Below are 23,397 nucleotides of genomic sequence, written 5' to 3'. Positions count from 1 at the left end.
GCCAACACGGCATAAATGCCTGCTGGAGAGTTAAAGATCAGCTCTTCGGCTGCCAAATCTCAATAGCTCTTTTCTGCACCACTGAAAAGCAATGATGATGCTTCAATGAACACTCTAGGTTCTTTAGGTAGATGAATAGTTGAAGTTGCTTTTCTGGCATGTTGTCTGTATGTAAGCTGGTGCTGTCCCATCAATCCAAGAGGCCCACATGGCTGATGTTGCACACTTCCCTCTCCACTTAGTATCAGCTCACTTTTGCCCTCTAAAGCATGTATTCTATTATGTTAGCAAATTGATATTATGTGATGGTAGAAGCTTTGGATGAGAACAAATTCCCTTAATAAAACCATGTCTTTTCCTTCACTTTTAAATAAATAAATCTTCCCAGGTCAAAGTTAGCATGGTACCAGGGATGCTGCAATGGGCCATGTCCTGAGCAGGAGTGATAGGCTTTTACCCTCCCCAGGGGAGGGACCGCATAGGATGAGGACTGCAAACATAAGTTCACCCTTACCTTCAGCACTTCTCTTACTAGGAGAAAGCCACCTGGACCTCGCCAGGTCCCTGAAGAGCCACCTGAGCTTGAACAGGTGGGGAGTTTGCCTGCTCACAGTTTGGCTTTCAGTACACTGCATGAAAATAGTAACAAGGGAGCTTTCAAGGGGGCCAAAGACCTTGTGGCTTTGCCCTACAAGAGCATAACCAAGTTTCTGTAACAGAGTACTTGAGATAACCAAAGCCATTAGAAGGTTAGGAGGAAATAAACTTCCTTTTTTCTTTACATACTTTCTCGAGAATCCATTGCTTACAGACACTACAACAAATTGCACTACATACTACAGTATAAAATAGCATTTGCCAAGCATCATTCACAGACTTAGGGATCCTGATCTTTGGTTCTTCCTAGTTCATTAAAATACCAGTTTTCTGTATTTTTAAAACACTGCTAATTCCAGGACAATCCATAATGATGGGATGTGTGTGGCGCAGTCTGATGGATACTTGGCTTAATTTTCAGGTCCTCTTTCTCATGTTGGGCTGTCTCTGTCCCTGGTATATTGAAATCTTTTCATTATATCCTCTTACTCCAGTGCTTCCTTATTGATAATTCCCCTTAGGCTGGCAAAATTTTAACTACTACAGTACTGCATAACTCCATTCGGTGCAGATACTACCTCTGCAACAGGAGCAAAGGCAATTCCTAAGATAGAATGCAAGTATAGTACTCCATCATTATGTCTTCCTTTGCGGCTCCTAGCACCCTCTTTACAGCTGCTAGTATATTGTGGTTTCTGCCTTTCACTTACTGATTTCTGCTCTCCTTCACTCAATGTGTCCTTTTTCTCACCCAGAGAATTAACACCCCATCTCCGCTATCTCTCTTTGCTGTTCCCAGATATAATGAAGTTCTCTTATCCTTGTCATGTTATTCTTTCCCATCTCAAAGACGGGAGTTTATATAATGCTCCACATCTTGTGCAACACGATTAGCAGCTGGGATGTAGTGGTCCGTACTCAGTGTTATGTTGCTTAACGCACAGTGGATGGACCTAATACAAAAGTCAGAGCAGGAATGCTGAAATCTTCAGAGGACTGAAGGGAAAACTGAACTATACAGGCTTAAATACACCCTCAGAGAGGAATGTACAGGAGATTTTCATATCAATTGGTTCTGTTGGGTTGCTGACTCGAGATGCTACTCCTATTGACATTAAGTAACCATTAAAACTGTAGGACAGGTATAATTTTAAATATGAACTGTACACATACATTATCATGTAATTTTAATTTAAAATTACATTTGAAAGTTAATAGTAATGGCCTCCCTTTCAGCTAGTCCTCTCCACCCTTGCTCTCACGCAGCAGTATTGGCTCACACTATCAAAAGCCTTCAGGGGAACAGGTCACTAGAAAATCTCTGCTCTGTACTAATACATTTCAACACCCGAGAAGCAAAAAAGCAGCAATTAAGCACAGCAAAATAAATAATTCAATAGCTAATTTGACCTGCCAGGTTGTAGAGGTTTGTTTTTTGGTTTGTTTTTTTTTCTAATATCCTACCAGATTGCATTTTAGTTTAGAAGAAGCGTCCCTGGAGAGTAATGCTATGAGAGCCCATAAAATGCTATAGTGCGATATAAGGTAAAAGCTCACCCATAAATGGGGCAAATATTATTTAAAGGAAAGTTTTCTTATTGTCAGAGTCCTGCATATTTAATGAGAAAGTGAAGTCCTTCTTTGATTCTTTATAAATTGATCTGCCAACTGATTAGGCAGGTAAAGCAGCCACTGACTGGAAGACTAAAACTGTACTGCAGGTGCTTGACTTTTAGATGGAACACAAACCAAACAGAAAGCTAATGCTTTTTTTTTCTGTGGTAAAGGAATTGGCTTCTTTTTAATTGCCTCACAAAAAATCCATGGACAGCTTTGAGTGGGAGCAATCCATGTGGCCTCTGAATACATGAATATACATTGTAAATGGGGGGAAATATTCATGCAAGATGAATGAATGTTCTTCTGTTGGAAGAAGAACAGAATAGCAGTACTTTAACAAGACACTCCTGCATGACTACCAAGAGTATAGGGTTATAGAGTAGGGGTGGTGTCAACCTGGTGGGGAAAAACACAGCAATCCAGATGGAAGGAATTCCAGTCCCTCCTGGTAAAAGGAGCTAAGATGAAAACCGATATGACAGGCAACTGCATATGCACAGGTAGACAGAATTAAAAGTAGGAGGAAACAGGTAAAACAAGGTTTGAGATGGCCATAGCAGCCCCAAAGGTTGAGTGGAACAACATAAACAACAGAAAGGAACAGCCTGTGCCTCCACATGCAGCTCTGAAACAAAGGGACACGTGATGTTCCTGGTGCACGTTTGCTATTCTCATTCATCCTCTGCAGCCACTCCAGAAGCCAAGTGGTCTCAAAGCAGCTGCACAGACTGGCTCAGCAGTATTCCTGAGACTTAAGCACACTTGTTGAAAGGAGATACACCAGGGAGGATGCAGTAAATGCAAACACTTTTTATCTGGGATATACACACACTCTCATTTACTAAGTAGTCTAGGTTCTTGCTATGACGATTTCAACCCTTTCTGACATTAATGCAAAGCAGTAAGGTTAAAAAAAACTAAAACAAACCCAAAAGCAATCACAAACCCCTTTCCTGCTTACTGACACCATTGCCTAACTTCTCTGGGTAGAGTACATCAGTAAGATCTCAACGTCCTTTATTTTGTTTGAGTTAACAAAATTCTCTGCAAAGCTCAGAAGACTGCAGCTTGGGCAGGACAAGCACTGGGCAAAGCACCCAGAGTATGCTCTCCCCAGTCCCTGACTCTTTCCAGTAGCCAATATTACCCTAGATGAACATTTGTAATGATTTGAAAGACCTATATGCTTTAAAAGTAAATAAATAAATTAAACCAGCTCTTAAGCTTCTAGAAAATTACTACAACTGCTATTATAGTCTTGGGGGAAAAATGGGGTGAACATAAACCAGTTGCACTACAAGACTTACTTTATTGCATCTTCCATTTTATAAAGATATTCATGAACATATAAAAATAAACACTCCTTTGCAATTAAAATTTCTCATTGGTTGTAAGCACAGCTATTTTTAGTTTTAACCCAGGGATATCTCCCAGAACTGCAGAACATAATCAACTCCACCATAACCCTGCATCATCATTATCAAATACCAGCCTAGCTTTGGAAAACACCCATTTCACATACTGAAGGGCCCAGCAGCACCTTTTCAGCTGACTGTACATGTTAGTTCCTTCAGGCCTCACTTCCGGCAATGCCACTAAGTGGTACTACAGAGATTTACTCCAACTGCAGATCTGGCCCATTAAGCCCAAAACAGTGCTTGCCACAGTCAATACTGCTCTCTTGTAAAACAAAGGGGATGAGGAAACGTGTGCTAATTTCAAGCTCCATTAAAAAATGCAGGAAATAATTCAATGTTTCCCTCAAATGTGAATGCAAGAAAATTGATGAGGAAATCAGATTGGTATTCAAGCTTCTAAGGAGAAATGATAGAAAATGACAAGGAGATAAGAAAAGTGCTTGAAAGCATGCATCTGCCTCCAGCCCAGAGCCTCCTTAATGGTGTTTCCCCTTTTGACTGCTCTGGAGGTTTCATATTCATTGTGGTTTAAATTACTTCTCTCTCCACTGAACTGTAGCAGAGCAGGCACAACAGCTTTTTTATGGATCTTGCAGCTATTGCAGAAGATTGTTGGCAATGTTGCAATAATCAAGAATATTATTCAAAAGTAATTGCTAATGTGATAACACCAGCCTACAGCTGTCTTGTCCCTACAGCTTTTCAGCTTCCCTGTCACTGAGTAAATCTCTTTCACAGCCTTTGAGACGTAGGGCACAGTGTAAAGTGCTGCTGTCCCTGTGGGAACAGCCAACAACTTACCAGCCAATGTTGAACTCAACATGAGCATCAAAGAACCCGACGACAGGAGAGGTTGCTGCTTTCCAGCCTTGGATTCTGGCTCGGATCAGTCCTTCTCGTTTGTTATTGCGCACTATTTTCACCAGACCCGGGTATCTTTTATTGACGTACTGGTCCAGGTTAAATTTTAGTTCAACTGCAGAACAAAAAAACCATACAAATATTCAGAATGAAAAAAAGCCCTGCAACTTTATGTTTTACTCCAATTTATTCTGCAGCAGGAAGGGAAAGAAAACCTTGAATGTTACTAAACAATTAGTCAGTTTTACAGATATAAACTAATACCGCAGTTGTAGCATGCACCAGTTCCAGGGGTACCACCTCAGAGAAATTCTCTACGCGTTAGAGACTTGCACAGGTTTAATATGGCCTGACGGATTTGAGTATTGTTTTGAAGAGGTAGTCTGTCTAAATATTTTTAAACAATTACTATTGTAGTTCTCTGATGATTTGCATTAGGTTACAACTAGCCTGCGGAGGAGCAATTCTGACCAATTCTGACCTTATAGCAGTGTAACATGGGAGTCTGGTGACTTTTTTTCTGATTTACGTTATTCAGTAAGTTTGAAAAATAACCTCAATGGATTTTGGGTCAAGACCTCATTCAGATCACAATTAATTTCCCTTAATTTCAAGGGTTTTCCCTTAAATATAATTAAGACTCCTCAATACTCCCATTGAACTAAATGGATATTGAAGATTTCAAATAGACTTATCTTTCGTTCATTTTCAGGCATTCAACCACAGATGGAGCAGAACTCATTTACTCCTTTTTTTCAGCTTCATTTCAATAGGCTTATAAATAGGCAAATTACTAAAATGGTCTCTCTATTTTTTTAAATCAATCTAGTTTGGCAATTCATTTACACTGCAACTTATTCATAATGAGGCTTTTGCTCAAATATATTTATTAGGAGAACTAGTAGAAGCTTCCAGGACATTAGAAGCCTCGTTCTTCTGATCTATATTACACAGTAGAATCATTATCATTGGAATCAAAGACCGGATAAATCTCCAGCTATCTAAAGAATGACAGAGAAAAGCCATATAAGAGTTCACTGAGAAACACTAAGTCCAATTCTCCTCTATATTACATTGACTCAAACACCTTGCAATCTCACATAATTACTCCATAGATTACACTGCCATAACTGAAAGCAGAATTGGACTAAAGGTTTCCTAAACCTATAGGTTTTGAAACTTATTTTTGTGTTAGGGATTTGTTTTCTCAACCCTCATTTCTCTTCAGGGATCTTGAAGAGGAATGGCAACTTAAGACTGAAAGGTTTAGAGCTGTTGATCTGTGGAGGAAATGCTAAACTCGAGCCTTATTTTAACAAATATGATTTAAGAAGATGCAACAGTTAACAACTTAAACCACAACAACACTACTTGTCACCAGTATCCTAAAAGTTCTTCATACCCAACCAACCTGGGAAACATGCTGATCAAAAGCACCCCATATGCTCACCAATATTTTGAGTTTTGATTGCTGATAACAGAAGTGTTATTTTTATATTAATGAACCAGATGACCTGAAAGTTTCATGTGCTTTGTGCCCATTCTGGTTCATTCTCATAGTCTAATGTACTCCTACCTCTAACCACCCCACCCTCACCCCCAAACACCCAGACTCAAAATCTGATATTATCAACACCTATTTAAAATAATGAAAAAAGCAGAGTGTGCTGCCATGTAAAAAAATGGAAACCATCCTTAAGGAGAATCTGTACCACCACTTTTCCTTGGAAGCAGAATTTAGACTTTTAGTCTATTAATGATGATATTCCTCTGGATTTGAAAATTTGGAGAAAGTGCCATTTTTATATTAAGATTGCCTATACAAATGTCATTCAACCTGTGAGGATTGAAATCAGCAGGGTTTATCCACATAATGTTTTTTTTTATATAAACAGTTAATATTTACTCACAGCTTTGTGCAAGTGGCTCAATCAACACTCTCATCAGCAAACAAACTACCATAAATTCTACTGACTTCAACAAAGGTAACGTTAATTTACACCAACTTAGGATCTAGCTTATTAGCCATAAATCAGTGGTTGCGTGTATGACCTTCCTCCCTTGGCTGTTTACATGCAGAACGACTCAATGCTGTTTCATCCCAACATTAAGAAAAAAACAAACAAACAAGAACACCCCCCCCCCCAAACCATTTCAGTTAGTAGCAATCAAACTTCCTTTGATTTACATTTCATGTACATTAACCAGACAGGATACAGTACTTAGAGGAAAAGATATGTGTGTTCACCATTGTCGCTGTTGTCATCAACCAGGATGATCTCCTTGAGCAAGTGCGACGGGGTGTGATTCACAACACTGTGCACAGAGCGCAGGATAACAGAGAGTGCCTCGTTTACAAATATGAAGACCACAGAGATCTGGGGCAGGTCATCTGGGTAGGTCATCTGTTTGCACCTGGAGAGAAGAAAGAAAGAATTAAAACCCAAGCAGCCACTAGGAAGTAAAATACACTGAAGAGTGTCCTCTCCTCATTGCTCTCCAGTGTATAGGAACTTGCAGGATTTGTTCTTTCCAACACCAAAGAAAGATGTGTTAATCTCAAAAGAAGCAAAACAGCTAGGAGCAGCAACCTTTCTGTCAAGCCAGTTAAAACAAAAGTACATCTGGATGCACACAGACTTGTAGCGGCTTTCATTCTCTGGAAGGTTTAAAAGCATCTATTGAAAACCAAAAGAATTATCAATGACTTTGCTCAAAAACAACCTGAAGGCGGCCCACAAAACTGTAGCCTGTCTGTGCTCCCAGGGGAACCATCACAAGGTCTGCTGTTAACTCATAATTAGATCTCATACTTTTAAAAGCAAGACCTGCTCAAGCAAATTTTGCATTTGCCTGTACAAAGAGGACTTGCAGCCCTTTCTGATTCTGCAGTTTGTGCAGCGATAACAAATACATGATGTTTGCTGTACAGACATACTTGCTGAAATATTTGCAAAACAGATCTGCTCCATCTGAGATGTCACCTTGGTGGACAGCTACATCCTGAGATTCACAGTTTGTTTTTGTGCTTGCTCAAATGCACTGAAGCATATATGTACATATAGACCATTTTGAGAAGAAAACCCGAGGTCTGGAGAAGTCACACAGCATAGAGCAGAACCTCTGCTTCCCAAGCCCCCAGCCTGTGCCCCTCTGTAACACCCTACTGCCTTATTTTAGTGGAATTCTCTCCCACCAGCAAGATGCTAACTTTAAAAAATTACCTACTTGTTCTCACAGTCAAAAGCCATTCAGAATTACCATAGCAATTAGTGAACCTACTCTCCAAAATACTGCTAATGATATCACAGGAAATGACTTTTCCTGCTCTTATCAAACTTTCTGACCTCTTTGCTCATTACTTTGGCATAACAATCACTTTTTTTTCCCCACTACCAGCAGTCATGGGGATGGGGAGGGTGACAAATACTTGACTGTTGGGTAACCTCTGGAAATTAGTTATGAAACCTAGTATAGTGCAATTATTCGTAATTCCTACTCATCCCAGCACTATTCGCTTGGAGACCCGAGTACTTGCCATTGATTAGTGTTGCCACAGCTATTTACCGGCTGCTTGCTGGAGGCCTGTGCCACACAGAAGACCACTGTGTAAAACTTCTGGCTAAGCACAAATCCTACACAGTCTAAAAATAAACCCAGAACAAGGACAAAGATTTACAGGAGGTGTGAATGCTCTGACACAGCCTCCTTTTTGAACTTCTTTTTTAACGTGATTTTCTTCTTGACCACACCAACATATCAAAGAAGTCCATCAGGAATACTTCACTAACAGCAAAGAGCCATCAGCTAAAAACATGGACCTTGCATGATTCCCCTTGATGAGGGACATCTTTGATCTGACAGAAAGATCTGATCTTGCATCAGAGCCTCACTTGTATCAGCAGGGCATAGCAAATTGCATCTCAGTAAATCAGACTGGTACCCAGGGAGTGGGTGCATTACTGGTGGAAGTGAGGCGGAGGAGGGAGCCCAACTCAGGCCATGCATCCTGGTGGGGTCACGCATCAGCACTCAGAGATAGCAGAAAAGAAGGGAAGCAAAGAAACCATGTAGCTGAAGTCTGGAGACGGCAAGGAGACTGTGGCCAAGGAGGAGGAAGTACAGCAGTGAATATAGGGCAGGCAAAGCAGCACTTGCAATGTAGAGAGACAAGCAATCAAAGGACAAGTAGGATGAACACAAATGTCAGAAGCAGAGAGGGATGTGTGGAAGGACCAAAGTATTTTGCCTATGAAAAGACAGGGAACCATTGAAATAGTACAAGACATCAGCATATTAGGCTGGGCTTCCTTTAGCTTCTGATCAAGAAATTTTGATGAACTTTTCTGGAGTAAAAAGTACTTGTTCTAATGGCAAGTGAACTGGAACACCTAGGCAGCTAGCCACATAGTCCTGTCGAGACTGAAAGGTTGAGCAGGACTAATCCTCAGTGCTTTTCCTCCATCCTCCCACATAATTCTGAGAAAATCGTTATTTCTAATTCAATCTTTAAAACCAGCACACCTAAACCATAACCTCCACTTCGGATTTATTTGTTCTTTGTCATATTAAATCAATGCATTATTATCCTAAGTGTGACTCCATGGTCTCACTGGTTCACAAGACTCTTCATGCCTTGGCTATCAATGATTACTTATGTTGTAAGGCATCATGGACTGCTTTAGATAAAAGGCTGTTTTGAATTTGTTATCCCACCTGGGTTAAGTCATTCCTATCACTTCTCACTGCAACCTTCCTTCTGTTAGTTCTCCCCTTCCTTTGTTAGCAGGACATAGTTGAAAAACTGCATTATGTCTGTCTGCATTTAGAAAGAGCACTCCAACCATTACTTACCAGAATATCTTGGGTAACCCCGCTGCAACAGGAACATCTAGATGGGAAAAGGCAAACCTCAGAATTTAGCAGTGATTTAAAAGCTGTCATAATTTCATTTATTACAGCAAGGATTAAGAACAGCAAAAGAAGCTGTCCAGCCTAGTTGACTTTTCAAAGCACAGCAGTGATTTAGGAGTTTATTTCCTGCAGACTTCCAGTCAACCTTGAACTCCCAGCTCCTTCAGTCACGTCAGAAAATGAGATGGATGTGCTGAGGTAGTCAGGAGAAAGTACTGGTCCACTAACAAACACTTCTGATGATGTCTGAGAGCATGAGCAACTCCAGTCAAAGGGTCTTTCCTTTAAAAACCAGTGGGTGCTTACGTGCTTTGCTGGATTGTCACCCAAATGCTTCCCAATGTATTTTGTAGATACTAGACGCAGCAATTTACAGTTAATACTTCCTTATTCCAAGAAACCCTAACCAGCAATTGTCACTGTGAGCCAGTCAGTGACATTAGCAAGTCATGCACAACAATGCGCTACCACCAAAGCATAACCCTGCCTCTGCCACCTTACAGCACCTTCGCTTGGCCAGATGCTGACAACAGACCAAGTGCACTGCAACAGAACACCCCGTCACCTGTGCCTGCATGCAAGGTTGAGAAAGTCAGTGTCAGGAGGACACACGAAGTCCTCCTTGGTGCAGCCCTTGATGTTGGTCCTGGAGCATGGCAGCAGGACAGACTTAATTCCAGAGAAGACCTAGGAAAAAAGTAAGGCTATAGCAAGCCTACTGACTTTCAATAAGGCATAGGGCATCCTCACAGAAAATGACTGGAGCAGCAGTCTTGGAGACAGAATGAAAGCATGAGGTAAGAAAGCTATGAGCTAACTACAGACGAGTTTCAAAAAAGATTAGTCATTTTAATTATTTCTTTTGACAAAAACAGTAACCAGAAGGTGAAGACATCAAACTGTAGGAAGGTGTCCTAGCAAGGCACACTCTTATATCCTTCAATCTTACCACCAAAAGGACTTTGGTAAGAAATTAAGAAAATATCCATTTCTGGTAGCCCTGATACTGTGCAGTAAAGTGCCTGGGTGCTTAAGGCAGCACTGCTTGTGCTTGGCCACCCTGCTTGGGGAGCCCACCACACCGGCACTACACCCAGCACATGCCAGGGAAGGGAGCTGGGTACCACCCCACTTTCCACTTCTCTGCACTAGGTCTGATCACATTACGGACTGTGGCAACTGGGTGAGGGAGGACAATTACAGTAATTGATAGCTGAAACTTGGCCTCATTAACATCTGTCTAACAATACTGAGTTCGGGAAGAATTTAGAGCATTCATTTGACCTCTGTGGTAGCTAACGATGGTCTAAGCTGGGCAGGCACAGCTCACATCTAATATTACTGTGATTCTAAATTAGTGTTGTGAACTGTCATCTGGTCTTACAGTGTACCACCAGCAAAGGAGTTCAGGTCTGCCTGAGAAGCAGTGCCTCTCTCCGGGGCAGACAGGTATGCTGCAGACACACACAGCTGGGTGCATCTAGGATGAGCAATTCCAAGCAAAGGCTGACAATGCCATGGCTAATCATTTCCATGGACTAGCTGAGGATGGATTAGACCTGATACATGAAACCGCCCTTGAGGCACCTTTCATACAACATGCCAAGCATCAAACCTGAGGCATCCTGCTGTTACCCTGCAAAGAGTCTTTGAAAGTTTTTGCTCTATATACGTTACTGCAGAGCTCGGCTGGCAACCCAGAGGTATTTCCTTTGTACGTGACAGACAGCTTGATGTCAGATCATTTTTCTCTATTCTGGAGATGATTTTCACTCATTCTTCCCTTGCACTGAACCGGTTCCTTAAATGAACGTCTCCCAGCCAGCCCCCTGAGCCCAGCTGTGAGCACTGTCTATGCAGGCAAAAGAAAACAGGAAAGCCTCTTCAGCTGGCAGACCAGAACCTTGGGAAAAAATTCATGTAGTAACACAAAAAAAGTCACAGATTAGAAACAGGGACAACGAGAAAACAAAAGCTTCTCAGTTGCACATAAGCCTGTTGTGGCAGTCCTGGGAGCATGTAGGCAATAAATGGAAGGAAATTTTCTTTTGTCTGAACCTTCATTCCTTGACAGATGTATTCACTCTATTGGTATCTGATCCAACAGAAACGTGAAGCCCTCTATTTATCAGGGCTGGTCTTACATTCCATTTGAGTTGCACTATTTTTTGTGAAGGACTGACGCTATAGCCATGCGGATACTTCAGTGCATTACCAAGGAAAGAAAAATCTTTCCTGCTGTCTTTCTCCTGTCTGTATACTTGCTAAACTCCAAAAATTAGTTTTGCTTGCAGACCTTAATATACTGAGTTTGGAAATGGATTAGGCAATGCATTTAGAGATTTCTGACAGCTTTACCCTTCAGGAAGAAATGCAAACAAAATTAAAGCTACTTCATGAATCTTTAAAAGTATTTAATACAAAATATGTTCTTCCAATGAACCACTGAGATGGAGATGACTGTCGTTTTCTCTCCTTTACATACTTGATGAAATCGCTGGGCATGAAGAAACCTCCTCTGCAGTTCTGGCACATCAAGAAGCCCAACATGCTCCATACCTTGAAAGCTGCAGAATGGTCTGTGTTCATGGTTTATAGCCACAACAGGGGAAAGAGGCGGAACACCACTTCATTGGGTACACGATCAATAAAAGGACAAAGATAAATATTCAGAAGATTATTGAAACCTTGCTTGTTAATGCTAACAAATACCACTTTTAATCACCAGGTCAATATGTATTTTGAACGCAGTTAAACCAAAGGCTCAGGGGCTCGGGCTTACATAGATGGTTACCTTCTAGTACCTAAATGCTGCTCTGACTTCTGTAGGCACAGGCAACTTACAACAGCTAAATCACTAAATTTAGTAGCTAGTTCAATGCCTGATTTCTTTCTACAGAAAACCACTGAGGCTTTGCAGCTAGTGCTAGATGTAATAGTAAATTTTCAGATGCAGCAATAAACTAACATTACATTCTTGTTCCACATTGGCATAATAGTGAAGATGTGACAAGCTGCAAACATCTCCTTCCCCAGCATGGGATTCAACTGCTGGCCCATCCACTGCAAAAGCAATGACAGGCTACAAAACTGATTAGCTTCATGGATCATGAATCTGTCAGGCAGAGGCCTCCAACTTCTTCCTAATTAATTCTCCTTCTCAATAGAAGGTATTAACTGTATTACACCATAACATTCTCTTCCTAGTAAGGATGGATTTTTCTGCCCTATCCAAAAGGAAGAATAACCAAACCCAACCAAACAATAAATTTTTGTGCTGAAGACTTGCTCTTACTTCTTCCTCCTGTTTTACAGCTCAAAGACAGCATTCACTAAGAATCACATAATATAAATGCTCACAGCTGTGAACAAGGGAGCAGCAGTACAGAACACTGATGCTCTACATATCTTGAGAGAAGCAGCCCATTGTATTTACAACTACACTAAAAAAGAGAAGCAACTGTTGTCTTCAGAAAAAGCCCAGAAAGTATGGTGATACCAGAAGATACCTTTTTACCATGGCTGTTTCTTTGAAGTCTGTGTTGCTTTATAGAACAGCCTTCACTTTTATTTATCGTACCTAAAAAAAATCAACACCTCCTTTTTTCTGAATTTATTTGGGAAGGTGCAGATACAAGTTATGGTGCAATTCTTGTGGCTGCTGTAAGCTTGATAGTCTAGGCAGCTCAAAAAAGTCATCAACACTGATGAACAAAGGATTTGGTGGGTGAATTTCCTCCCCTGAGTAACAGCTAAAGAAATGGGATAATTTTCACTTCACCTCTGCAAGTGCTATAACACTCCTGTCAGTATTTGGACATTTAGCATTAATGCTGACTTCCCATCCATCTGGTTTTTGTGTCCTCAACAAAGAAAGCATTTGCCAAAGCAATGAAAGCCATTTTTGAGCTTTACTGCCTGATTCTTGAAAGAACAAACTGAATGACAGTTTTGCAAGAACTAAATGTAATGCTGAAGAAATGACTAGCCTTTCTATTGCTTGAGGGATCATCTTCATAGTCTGCGTTACTTAAAACGCTCCTCTCTCCAGACTTTACAGTCTGTAAACGGTGAGCTTCCCTGAACAACTTCTACCTGACTACAGCTGCTCCCTTGGCCACACTCCATGCAGCACGTCCTCAGCAGTTATCTCTGAAGAAGAAATTAATTAAAAAAAAGATGCCTACACAACTGTTCCCGAGTACAAACTGTGTCTGTTCCTTCTCCCACAGTGTCTCAGTGCTTCACATTAAAGGGGAGTCAGGGGAAATCAACTAAAATAATCTGTCCTCCAGCTTTCCTGGTACAGTGATACTGATGGTCATTTCCAGGATTACAATAAAGACAGTACTTAAATCTACTCCATACTGCAGGAATTCCAAGCAGCTTTTCCTCCATGCTGCCTGGACACATTTTTCCTTATTTGGCATCTAAAAGTCCAAGGCAAAAATCACTCACGTTCACCAGAAAGAAATCAGGCCAAATCCTCAGTTCCGTGCTAATCTCAAACACTTCCTGTACCAATGAAAAGTGTCCTTTAATATCAACCAGAAACAAAAGATTGCAATACTCCATGCGTTTACCAGCACACATATCTGGTCCCAGGAATTTCCCACATTCCCAGGCTGAACAATTGGACTTCATGCCTATAGGATTTGCAGAATGAAGAACAGGGGCAGCCTTTTTAAAATGAATGTCTTTCATACCTTAGAACTGTCTCCTCTCTGTCCTATTTCCTACAGAAAAGGCCAAATTTACAGGATTTCAATCCTGTGATACTTCCATGAAGGAGAGAACCCTCTGAAGCCGGGACACAGGCAGTTCCACAGATAGGTTAAAGATCCCCATGAAGTCGCAATAACACACATGGGACAAGTGTTTCCTAAGAATCAGACATTCATTTTTGTCCTTTTTCCTTTCCTTTTAAACTCCAGGCCAGTGCAACTGGGACTGATTTCTCACCACACAAAAAGCACAACATGTCTGTACCTTTTGGTTTTTAACGTGCTGCTCTATTTGGCTTTATTCTTTCCTTCCCTATGACAAATTATTTTATGTGCATGGTAGGAAGCCCTGAGAATTGTCAATCAGTGACTGATAGGACAATATATATGCATAGTTAACATACACAGCATGAAGACAGCCCCACTTGTAAAGAATATTAACCCTTACATTTAGGATTATTAGACTCTTTGAAAGTAGCTGCCACACACATAATATAGGAGGCCTTCTATTTCACTGAGCTATTTACGGCTTTCCTCAGGCAAACAATACCAGAAACATGCCATCATGTCTAATACTCATATTGATTTATACATACAAAAATGCTAAAACTAGTTCAAATCACTTTTAAAATGAGCCTCTTTATTAACATGAAAAATGACTAAAAGCTCATGCTCAGATCCTTATGTAGCAAACAATATTTGCCTTTTTTTGGTAACTTATCTTGAGTCAGTAATATGTTTTGAAATACCATCTGTAAGACATTTCCACTCTATCCCCTAGTGTGCCCATTCAGATCTGCCAGTGGCTGTATGCATGCTGCATCACAAAGCATTAGGCTGATTGGAAATTAATGGAGAAACTGAAATCTGCTTTCAAATGCTTTTCCAAAAATCCCCAAGGAAAATGTATCCCCCATGCAATTTTATTTTTAATGTTGGTGCACTTAAATTTAAGGAAGAGCCCCACAAAATTCCAAGTGAGATGCATTCTGCCTAATTTTAGGTGATTAAACACTAATGGCTTATTTAGATTTGTCAAGTGAGTCTCAGGATTTCTGAAAGATCCTGGTCTCTGTTCCAACTGGATTTTTAGCTTGCATCCTTTAAAAGTAAAAACCAGACAAGAGCTGTTTTAAAAAAAAAAAGGGGGGGGGTTTCTCGCAAAATTCTGCTTTGAGATTGGACAGCACTTTGAACTTGAATTGAAATATAAACATCAGTGAAACCAATGAAGTGATACTAAATAAAGGCAAAACTACAGGCATTTTGCCAATTCACAATAGCACTGCTTTGATCCAAAGTTCTTACCAGCAAAACATAGTCAGAAAACACTACCTCTTGTGCAAATTTTTGAAACTTCATTCTGGGAACTATGCTGTCTATGGAGGAGAGAGAACGCACTCTTATCTCAGTGCTTTGCCAAAACTAAGACCTCCTATTTCACATAAGGAAGGTTCACAGAGAGCCATTCAAGAAGCCAGAAAACGTTCTCTAGGGTGCATTCGCAAAACTGGCTGCTACCCTGTGGCACCACTTCTTGTTCCTGCCACCAAGGGTCATTACTCTCCAGTAGCAATGTGAAGCCAGCTATGTAGCTGCATTTCCAACGGTGAATTCTAGCACATTTCCCATTAAGAGGTACTCTTCCACTCAAGCTGATGCATCAAGATCCCAAAAAAGGATCTTTATGGCAAAGGAAGAATTAATCCCAGCATGTCTGCAAGAAGTGAGAAGGTAACTGCCCAAATAACCAAAAGTGGACTGCATATCTTAAGATACCACCTTCTCTGAAATGTCTCTCCCATTGTACTTCAAGTCCATGACAGGCGTAAGGGAAAAATAGTGGAGTGGATGAAATCAAAGGAATAATTTTCAATAAATAATGTATAAGAGTAGACTCACCATCTTCCATTTACACAGAACACTTTGCTGTGCCCTTGAAGCTATCTGTTATTCAGACAGTAATATGTAAATAGAGAAAGTTATCCTTGACTATTAAAAAATTTACTGCAAGTATTTAATATTAAAAATTCAAGGTCCTTTTGTTTAATTTTGGCTATCTCACTCCCTCAGCCGGTGCTGTTGGTGCTGGGCAGAGGCTGAGTGTCACAGTGTTATCAAGAAATGTAGGGCAATGAAAAAGTTTTCAAGGTAACTGCTGCAGAGCTCTTTCTGGATTTCATTACAGGTTTGCTGTCACGTTGCAGTGTGGTGGTAAGGAGTAGGATAGCGGAATGCAATCATTTTCCACTATTACTTCAGCTAACAATGTTTTTTATGGTCTTGGGAGGACATACAACAATGTTTGGCAAGCAATCCTTTCTTTAATGGGCTCCAGTGTATTTCACAGAAGACCAGCTTTAATCTCTGGTCAAATACAGTTATGCAGCAGAATGTTTCTTTCTATCTATGTACAAATACAGGACAGTTAGAGGAATAAACAACCAAATGGGAGGTCACTCATAAACTGAGTAAACCCATCCCCTCAACTGCCTGCCAAAGCTGTAGTAAGAAGCTCTTAATTTTGCCTTGTCCTAGCAGTTGCAGGGCTGGTTGTAGCCCTGAAAGATAGTGTTTCCCTGGTAATCACAGCACTCGGCGTGGTGAGGTGACGCAGGAGCTGATCTGACTAACCACCAATGGCCTTGAAGTGTTCAAACAGTAGTCACAGGGTTTTCCCTCTTGCTTTAAATGATCAGTTTCTATCAGAGTGAAAACAGACCAAGTTTACGGCATGTGGGAAGAATTATGGTTCAAATAGAGCAGTGTTCCAAGAACAAATGCATAAAGAACATTGATTTAGCACTTGAAAATGGAAGTATTAAATCCATGATGTTTAGATGCTTTATATGGGATTGAGCAGAGCGCCTGATGGAGTAGCAGCATGTTTATAAAAAGGCATGCCTCTGAGTCAAGCAGAGAGGACAAATGAAGGTGCATGTGCTGTATGTATTTCCCTCAGTAGGCAGGGCTAGGGAACTGCCTGCCAAACTAAGCCTCTGTAACAACAAATGATGAAGCACATCAAAATACCTGAATAAACTTTGGATCAGGACCCTGCAGGATAAATCACTGGGCAAAACCAGCTTGCTGAAAACCTAAGAGCAGTCAGATTGAACTTTACTCTTCTTTGTATCTTTCCCAGTGATATTTACAGGACTGTTCTTTGTGTATTATAACTACTTTACGAAATGTCCTATTCAAGTAAAGCAGTTAAGCATGTCTTAACTTCACTGGGGTTACTCATACACTTAAAACCAGGAACATATTTAAGTGCTTCATTGGACTGAAGCCAAATTGCACTTTTATAGCTTTTGTTTAAATTAAAGGCTAGCTAGAGGTGAATAGCATAGCATTCAACAATTTCATGCATTTAGAAGTTAAATGTTAACAACAGTTTCTTACCTTCTAATTATTTTGGGCACTTCAGAAAAAAAACCTTGCATTTTAATTAAATTTTGGTTACATTTAGAAATAATTTTTTTAAAAAAAAATCCAGCCACATTTACTGTCTAATGCAAAGCTAAGATCTAGGGTGCACACTTCATAGCAGCAAAACACTTCAATGTATGGGGATTTTTTTATATTTATGAGCTCTTATCTTGATTCAGAAAAGGAGGTCAGCGTATGTTTACTCTTTACTGAGGCTGACAGAAATTAGACACACATCCTAGACCAGGCAACATACCTAAGTATGATTGTGAATTTGAGTGGGCCAAGGACACACGCTAGTCTCTCCCTGACTCAGAGGAGCTATGGCCATCATAGCGCTTCAACACTCCTGCACTGCTCCTGTCAAGATCTGTCTGCTGAGAGCCTATTTGCTTTTTCCCTCCACATTACCTGGTGTTTTTTCCTACTTGCCTACAGAGCACAGACTTTCGAAGTCACATTCTCAGGGTTTGCAGATTGAAATTAATTTGCCATCAGAAAGCAATGCAGAAGTGAGTGCTCCACACTGTGGGAACAGATTATTGCCATTACCAGTCTGCCCAGCTGACTGAGGCTGTGCTCACAGCCCTGCCCTTCATTCCTCATCTACAGACACTATTTGCTCGAACCTGTACTCAGAGAAACTTTTCCCCCACTGCTTCCAGAGATTCCCAGAGCTGTCAGGCAAAGGAGTTGAGTGCTCCTCTATGAGCAAACAGAACACAAATTCCCTGTCTCGTGGGTACACGTGGGTTAATAACACCGAGGCAATAAGCCAATGAACTAGCTGTAGGTCATGCATTTGTTTTCAGGCAGTGTGGAAAATACAGGAGCAAAGCTTCAATGTCATTTTTATCTTGAGTTTAATGTAAACTGCACCACGACCCTCTGGGAGAACTGTGTCCTAATGAAACATCCGCAGCGGGGATGAAAGCTTACTCCAGTTGCTGAATGAGACAACTGTTCACTTTGTGGATGGAAATTACTAAAATTTATGCCTTTCCTCTGGAATTTTAGGGGTACAGTCTAACTTAGCAACAGCACCCAAGGGTATTTTAGTGCACTGTTTTAATTATTATTGCTGCTATTAATATTCTACCATTAGTCAAGTCTGAGCTACTGTCTCTGCCAGAGAGGTGTGTTTCACACTACCCTAGAGGCTAGCCCAGTGCTAGGTCATTCTGAAGACAAAATACATAAACGCAGACTAACAGAAGTCTGGGAACATAGAATAAGTAATATACTCATTCCTTGGAGCAAAGAAGAAAATAAACTAATTAAGGAACTATCTGACAACCTGAAGGCATCTCACACAGGTAAAATGCAACTCCAGAGGGCTTCATTTCTAGAAGCTGAGAAACAGGGAATCTTGTTTGTAAGCAATACAGAGATATGAAATCTCCTGTAATTTAAAGCTGCTTAATGCCTCACCGATAAATCCTGCCACACCATCACCACTAAAAATTGTAGGTGCACATCTTAGACCAAGGGGATTTGGATTTTGCCTGATGTCTGCATGACAATTGTCCTCATTTTCTCTGTTTAATTCAGACATATAAGGAGAGATGTGTATTTGTGCTGGGTAGCCAGCTCTGCTGCTCTTCTCCACTGAATGGCTTCTTGTCATTGCTTAAGCGATCCCTACCCAACATATCAGCTATATCATAATTCTCTACAGAAAATGGAGAATGATTTTGCCTTCTCTTCTGTCACTACTGTTAACCTTCTGCTGAGCAAGGGTCTTCCAGCTTTCTTTCTGGGGAGGGGAGATAAGAAACACTGATTCATTTTCCAAGCGTTATTTTCATATATATGCTAATCTATATACCAGAGGTGGTCACAATAATACACAGAGGACTCTTAACTTAAGAAATCGCACCTCATAACCAAGTTTCTTTGCAAAGACTAACTTTTCCTCAAATATTAATTAATTATAGATTTAAGCTAGTCATCTTTCTAAGGCAGAGCATTAACTTGCACACTGAATGAAAATAAAAATACTAGAAACACAGAGCATACTGTGCGTTTCCCCAGTGACCCTGCCTTTACAATACTTTGGCTTGTTAAAATCTCCACCACAAGTTTTGTGTAAAAAAATGAAATTTTCCAGTTCAGTTTCCCCAGTGCTCACAAGACTATTCCTCTCAATGCACAGAATCATGAAGAACCACAGAGATCAGGAATCTGACTTAATACCACATTTTACACCCTGATGTGCTGTATGCAGAGAATGGGGTTTTCACCACCTTGGACTTCTGAAGCTTAGTAACATGTGCTGCATGACACCCGCTCCTCAAGGGTTATTTAAGCATGCCTGGACAGCCAGGAAATAGACAACAGGCATCACCCCAGTGCTGGCTTTACAAAGGAGTCAACAAGGCTCAAGGCTGGAGCTCCTGCTCCTCAGGGCTTTGCCATATTTCAAGAGAAGTCTCCGGGTGGGAACATTCAGCTGCTGCAGGATTTCTTGTGGCCAAAAGGATGCAGGCCAAAATTGCACAGTGATTTCTTATTAAGACAGCCAGTTGGTTTGCTAGAAATCTAGGGAAAAGAGTGTACAGGCTGCCTGGGAGGCAACTATCCCTGGACCTCCTCTGGAGTTACATCAGCAAGGTGACCTTGTTTGACTATGGCTTGTGTTTGAGACCACAGCAGAAGGCTTAGAAGCAATGCAACAGAAGCCAAGAATTTCTCAGAAAGCTGGAGGAACAGAAAATAGAGGACACATACTTCAACATCATAGAACTATCAAACAACTTAACTGGCAGGTGCTGTTTCAGAGGAACTAAACCTTGGCAAGTGTCTAGATCAAGCTAAACAAGACAGGGAGCTTAGCTACCCTGTAACTGTCAGGTGCTTCTGGCTCTGACTAGTTTTAAGAGTCTCTCACTTTTATTAGCACTAAATTCACTCAAAATGGGAGACATGGGCAAAACAAGCAAGAACTGACACTATTAAAATGAAACAGTGCATGAACTTGGAGTTCACAATTCAGTTTTATTTCAGACAGAAGAGTAAATTGTCTGACATTTTGGCCTGCTCATGTTTTTATCGCAGAGACACAAACAACAACTACTAAAACCCCTTCATGTTATTTGACCTGAAACCTTGACTTTCTTACACTATACAACCTATCCAAATAAAACAGGAATGAAAACTAGCTAATTTTTAAAGTTACATCAGAAAGGCATTTGGATACCTCCAATACGTATCTCACATTGTCAGCAGAACTAAATCTGTATGCATATTTTAAGAAAGGAAAGGGGAACACCATCTCAAACCATTAGAAGAAATCCTTCAATGCCAAAAGAAGGATCTCAGGTGTACTGTAACAGATGCATGTAAGGAAATATAAAAGGAAAAGAAATACCACGCTGAATTCATTCCCTGACTTGTTCTGTTACTTCTTTTTATCCTGTGATGTGATATCACGGAGTGTTAACATAACATGACAGTTCAGAAATTTACAGGAATACCCTTTTCTCCATGGAAGTGATAGCAGTCAACAATCAGCCATGGGCCCAGGGAAGGGAAATGAAAGGAACTTTAAAATGCCAATGCACAGCTGCAAGTCATGGCTGGACCTCAGTAGTGCTTCTGCATTACAGATATGTACTCATCAGTGAAAGAACAGCATACACAATTTGAAGACAGCACCCCACCATTGCTTTTCTTAATGAGGAAATATTCCTTCTGCAATGAAAATATTGTGGCGCTCTGTCTTCAAGTGAGAAAATTACTATGGTCTCCAAAGCATACTCTTTTGTTTAAGGCAGCTGTAAACATGCAAGTCACACAAGACACATTTAGTCTTACGATTTGTAAGAAAAATGGAGGGATGCACAAAGGCTTTGATAATCTTTTCTTTTTCTCCCAGCTGAAAACTGCTGCATCCACAGTTTTGCCTCCATAGCTGCTGGGTGGGGACCTTTCCCAGGCTGCCCATGTCAGCAGGGCCAGCAGGGCATTCTTTAACACGTGTTGCTAATAGAGAAATTCCCTCTTGTTTCTGTATGCCTTGGAGCACTTAACATTTTGAATTGGATTCACCTGAAATCCTATTTAAGCTGGCTGCCCTAGGTTCCTGAGAGAGACACCTCCGGAGGACATTCCACCTTGTAAGCAGTGCTACCATGTCTTTTTCCTCTCCTTCTCCATTGACTATGAAGGCAGTGAAGTTGATCACCTTAAATTAGTTATATAATTTTTAGTCAATGGTATGCGACCCACCTTAGGTAAACTATTCACGTATTCAAGAGTATATTCTGGTGCAGACAAATTGCAGGGAATGGCTTCCAGTCTTACTGCATTCAAACACAACATTGCAATCAGTTATTTTTCATGCTCCCTAGTTAATCAAATTCAGCCTTCACTAAATCTACATTTATTAGTGCTGACACTCATGCAGAACTTGTCTTCAACAATTACTATACACAAAGACACTGCAAAAATGTAACAAGAGAAAAATTACTGCATTTGAATGTAAGGTGGGTTTTTGGAAAAGGTTGTTCATTTTTATGATTCTTTTTAATTTAGCCTTGCTGGTCTGCCTTTCATTATCCCATGGGCCAGTGTTAATAATCAAGATCTATATTACGCACTTTGTGGTATAATTAAAGTCACTACTTAATTGGAAAGCCCAGCACTAAACAAAAGGGAATCAATAACATATCCAATGGGAAAAGCCAGAGAAAACTTCTGTTGAATATCAGAAATAAGTGGGATATTGCCATGTTCCTGACTCTGCTGTTAGCGTGGAATCCAGTTCATGGGGAGTCCCTGCTCAGGAGCCATGTCCTGCAAAAAATGCTGGTACTGTCTACCCAAACCCCGTGGGGTCACCAATCCCTACAGACCCCAAAGCAGAAGGCAGGTATCAGTGTAGTGCAGCCGGTGCAGTCTCATGGTCTGGCCCTACTGCTGTTGATCAAGCAAAATGAGTCTGAGAATCTTCCTGATACTGACCCCAAAAAGTGGTTGGAAGGTCTCTCAATAATTTTTTATTAGTATTGGGAAAGAGAGTCACAGTCAGTCTTCTCACTGGAGCAATTTAACATTGTATAACTAGTGAAATACCCAACAGTGACCTGGGATTTTGGAAACAAAGGTTTGAGCCCACATTCCAACTAATATATCATTATTTATGCAGAGCAAGCAGAGCTCCAGCGGAGGCTGGGAGAAGACCTACAGTACCTTCATAAACAGGGTCAATTCATGACAATATTGGACAGCTCATGACAAATACAGAGCACTGGGGTATAAAGCGCAGGGGCTGGCTGGCAGTACCTATGATTCACAGGGAGTTTCATTTCCCAACCAAAAGAGCAGGTGATTTTTCACCTCCTTTGAGGCCTTTGCACAGTTCCAGCCTGAGCTCTTTACAGCCAAATAAGAAATGCTTCCCAAAATGCAGTGATAAGCCTTTGGCATACACAGGGATACACGAATAAGCACAGCTGGCCCAGAGGCAGCAGTATGAGCAAATTTAGGTTGTCAGCTGATATCCCAAATGAACTGTGTCAGAATTACAACACTAAACATTGTGCAGTAGCTGGTCAGAGCCCAGCTCTCCACAGAGGAAGCAGCACAGGGATTTAGTCAGTCCACACCAGCTCTTTCTGCTCTTGGGCAAGAAGAAAAGTCAGCTCAAACTGGAGTCCATCTTGATGAAGCTGTACCACCGATTGTGCATAGGGATAATGTGTGCGCCAAGGTGCCTGTGCTATTTGTAGGGGATTCACAGCCCGAGGAAAACGTCCAGCCTGTGTAACTTGGCAGAGCTTGTTCAGATCTATATAAAGTTCCAGAGCACGTGTACACACATGCCCCCT

General features: G+C 40.9%; 1 protein-coding gene across 3 annotated transcripts in view; it reads right to left on the bottom strand.

The window, feature by feature from the left end:
* GALNT9 (polypeptide N-acetylgalactosaminyltransferase 9) overlaps positions 1 to 23,397 on the bottom strand; it is a 273,921-nt gene that overhangs the window by 98,290 nt on the left and 152,234 nt on the right. For 2 of the 3 annotated variants that reach the window (XM_056341904.1, XM_056341895.1), the window contains 2 exons: positions 6,745 to 6,911; positions 4,437 to 4,611 (listed from right to left, as the gene is read on the bottom strand). In XM_056341904.1, coding sequence (XP_056197879.1) covers positions 4,437 to 4,611; positions 6,745 to 6,911 — 342 coding nt within the window. Of the gene's footprint in view, positions 1 to 4,436; positions 4,612 to 6,744; positions 6,912 to 9,350; positions 9,388 to 23,397 lie in introns of all 3 variants that reach the window. The other variant, XM_056341910.1, reaches the window with a different exon arrangement.

Source organism: Falco biarmicus, chromosome 1 (genome assembly GCF_023638135.1).
Source record: "Falco biarmicus isolate bFalBia1 chromosome 1, bFalBia1.pri, whole genome shotgun sequence".
NCBI classification, from domain to species: domain Eukaryota; kingdom Metazoa; phylum Chordata; class Aves; order Falconiformes; family Falconidae; genus Falco; species Falco biarmicus.
Note: the sequence above shows the minus strand (reverse complement) of the source record. Positions and strands in the feature narration are given on the sequence as shown.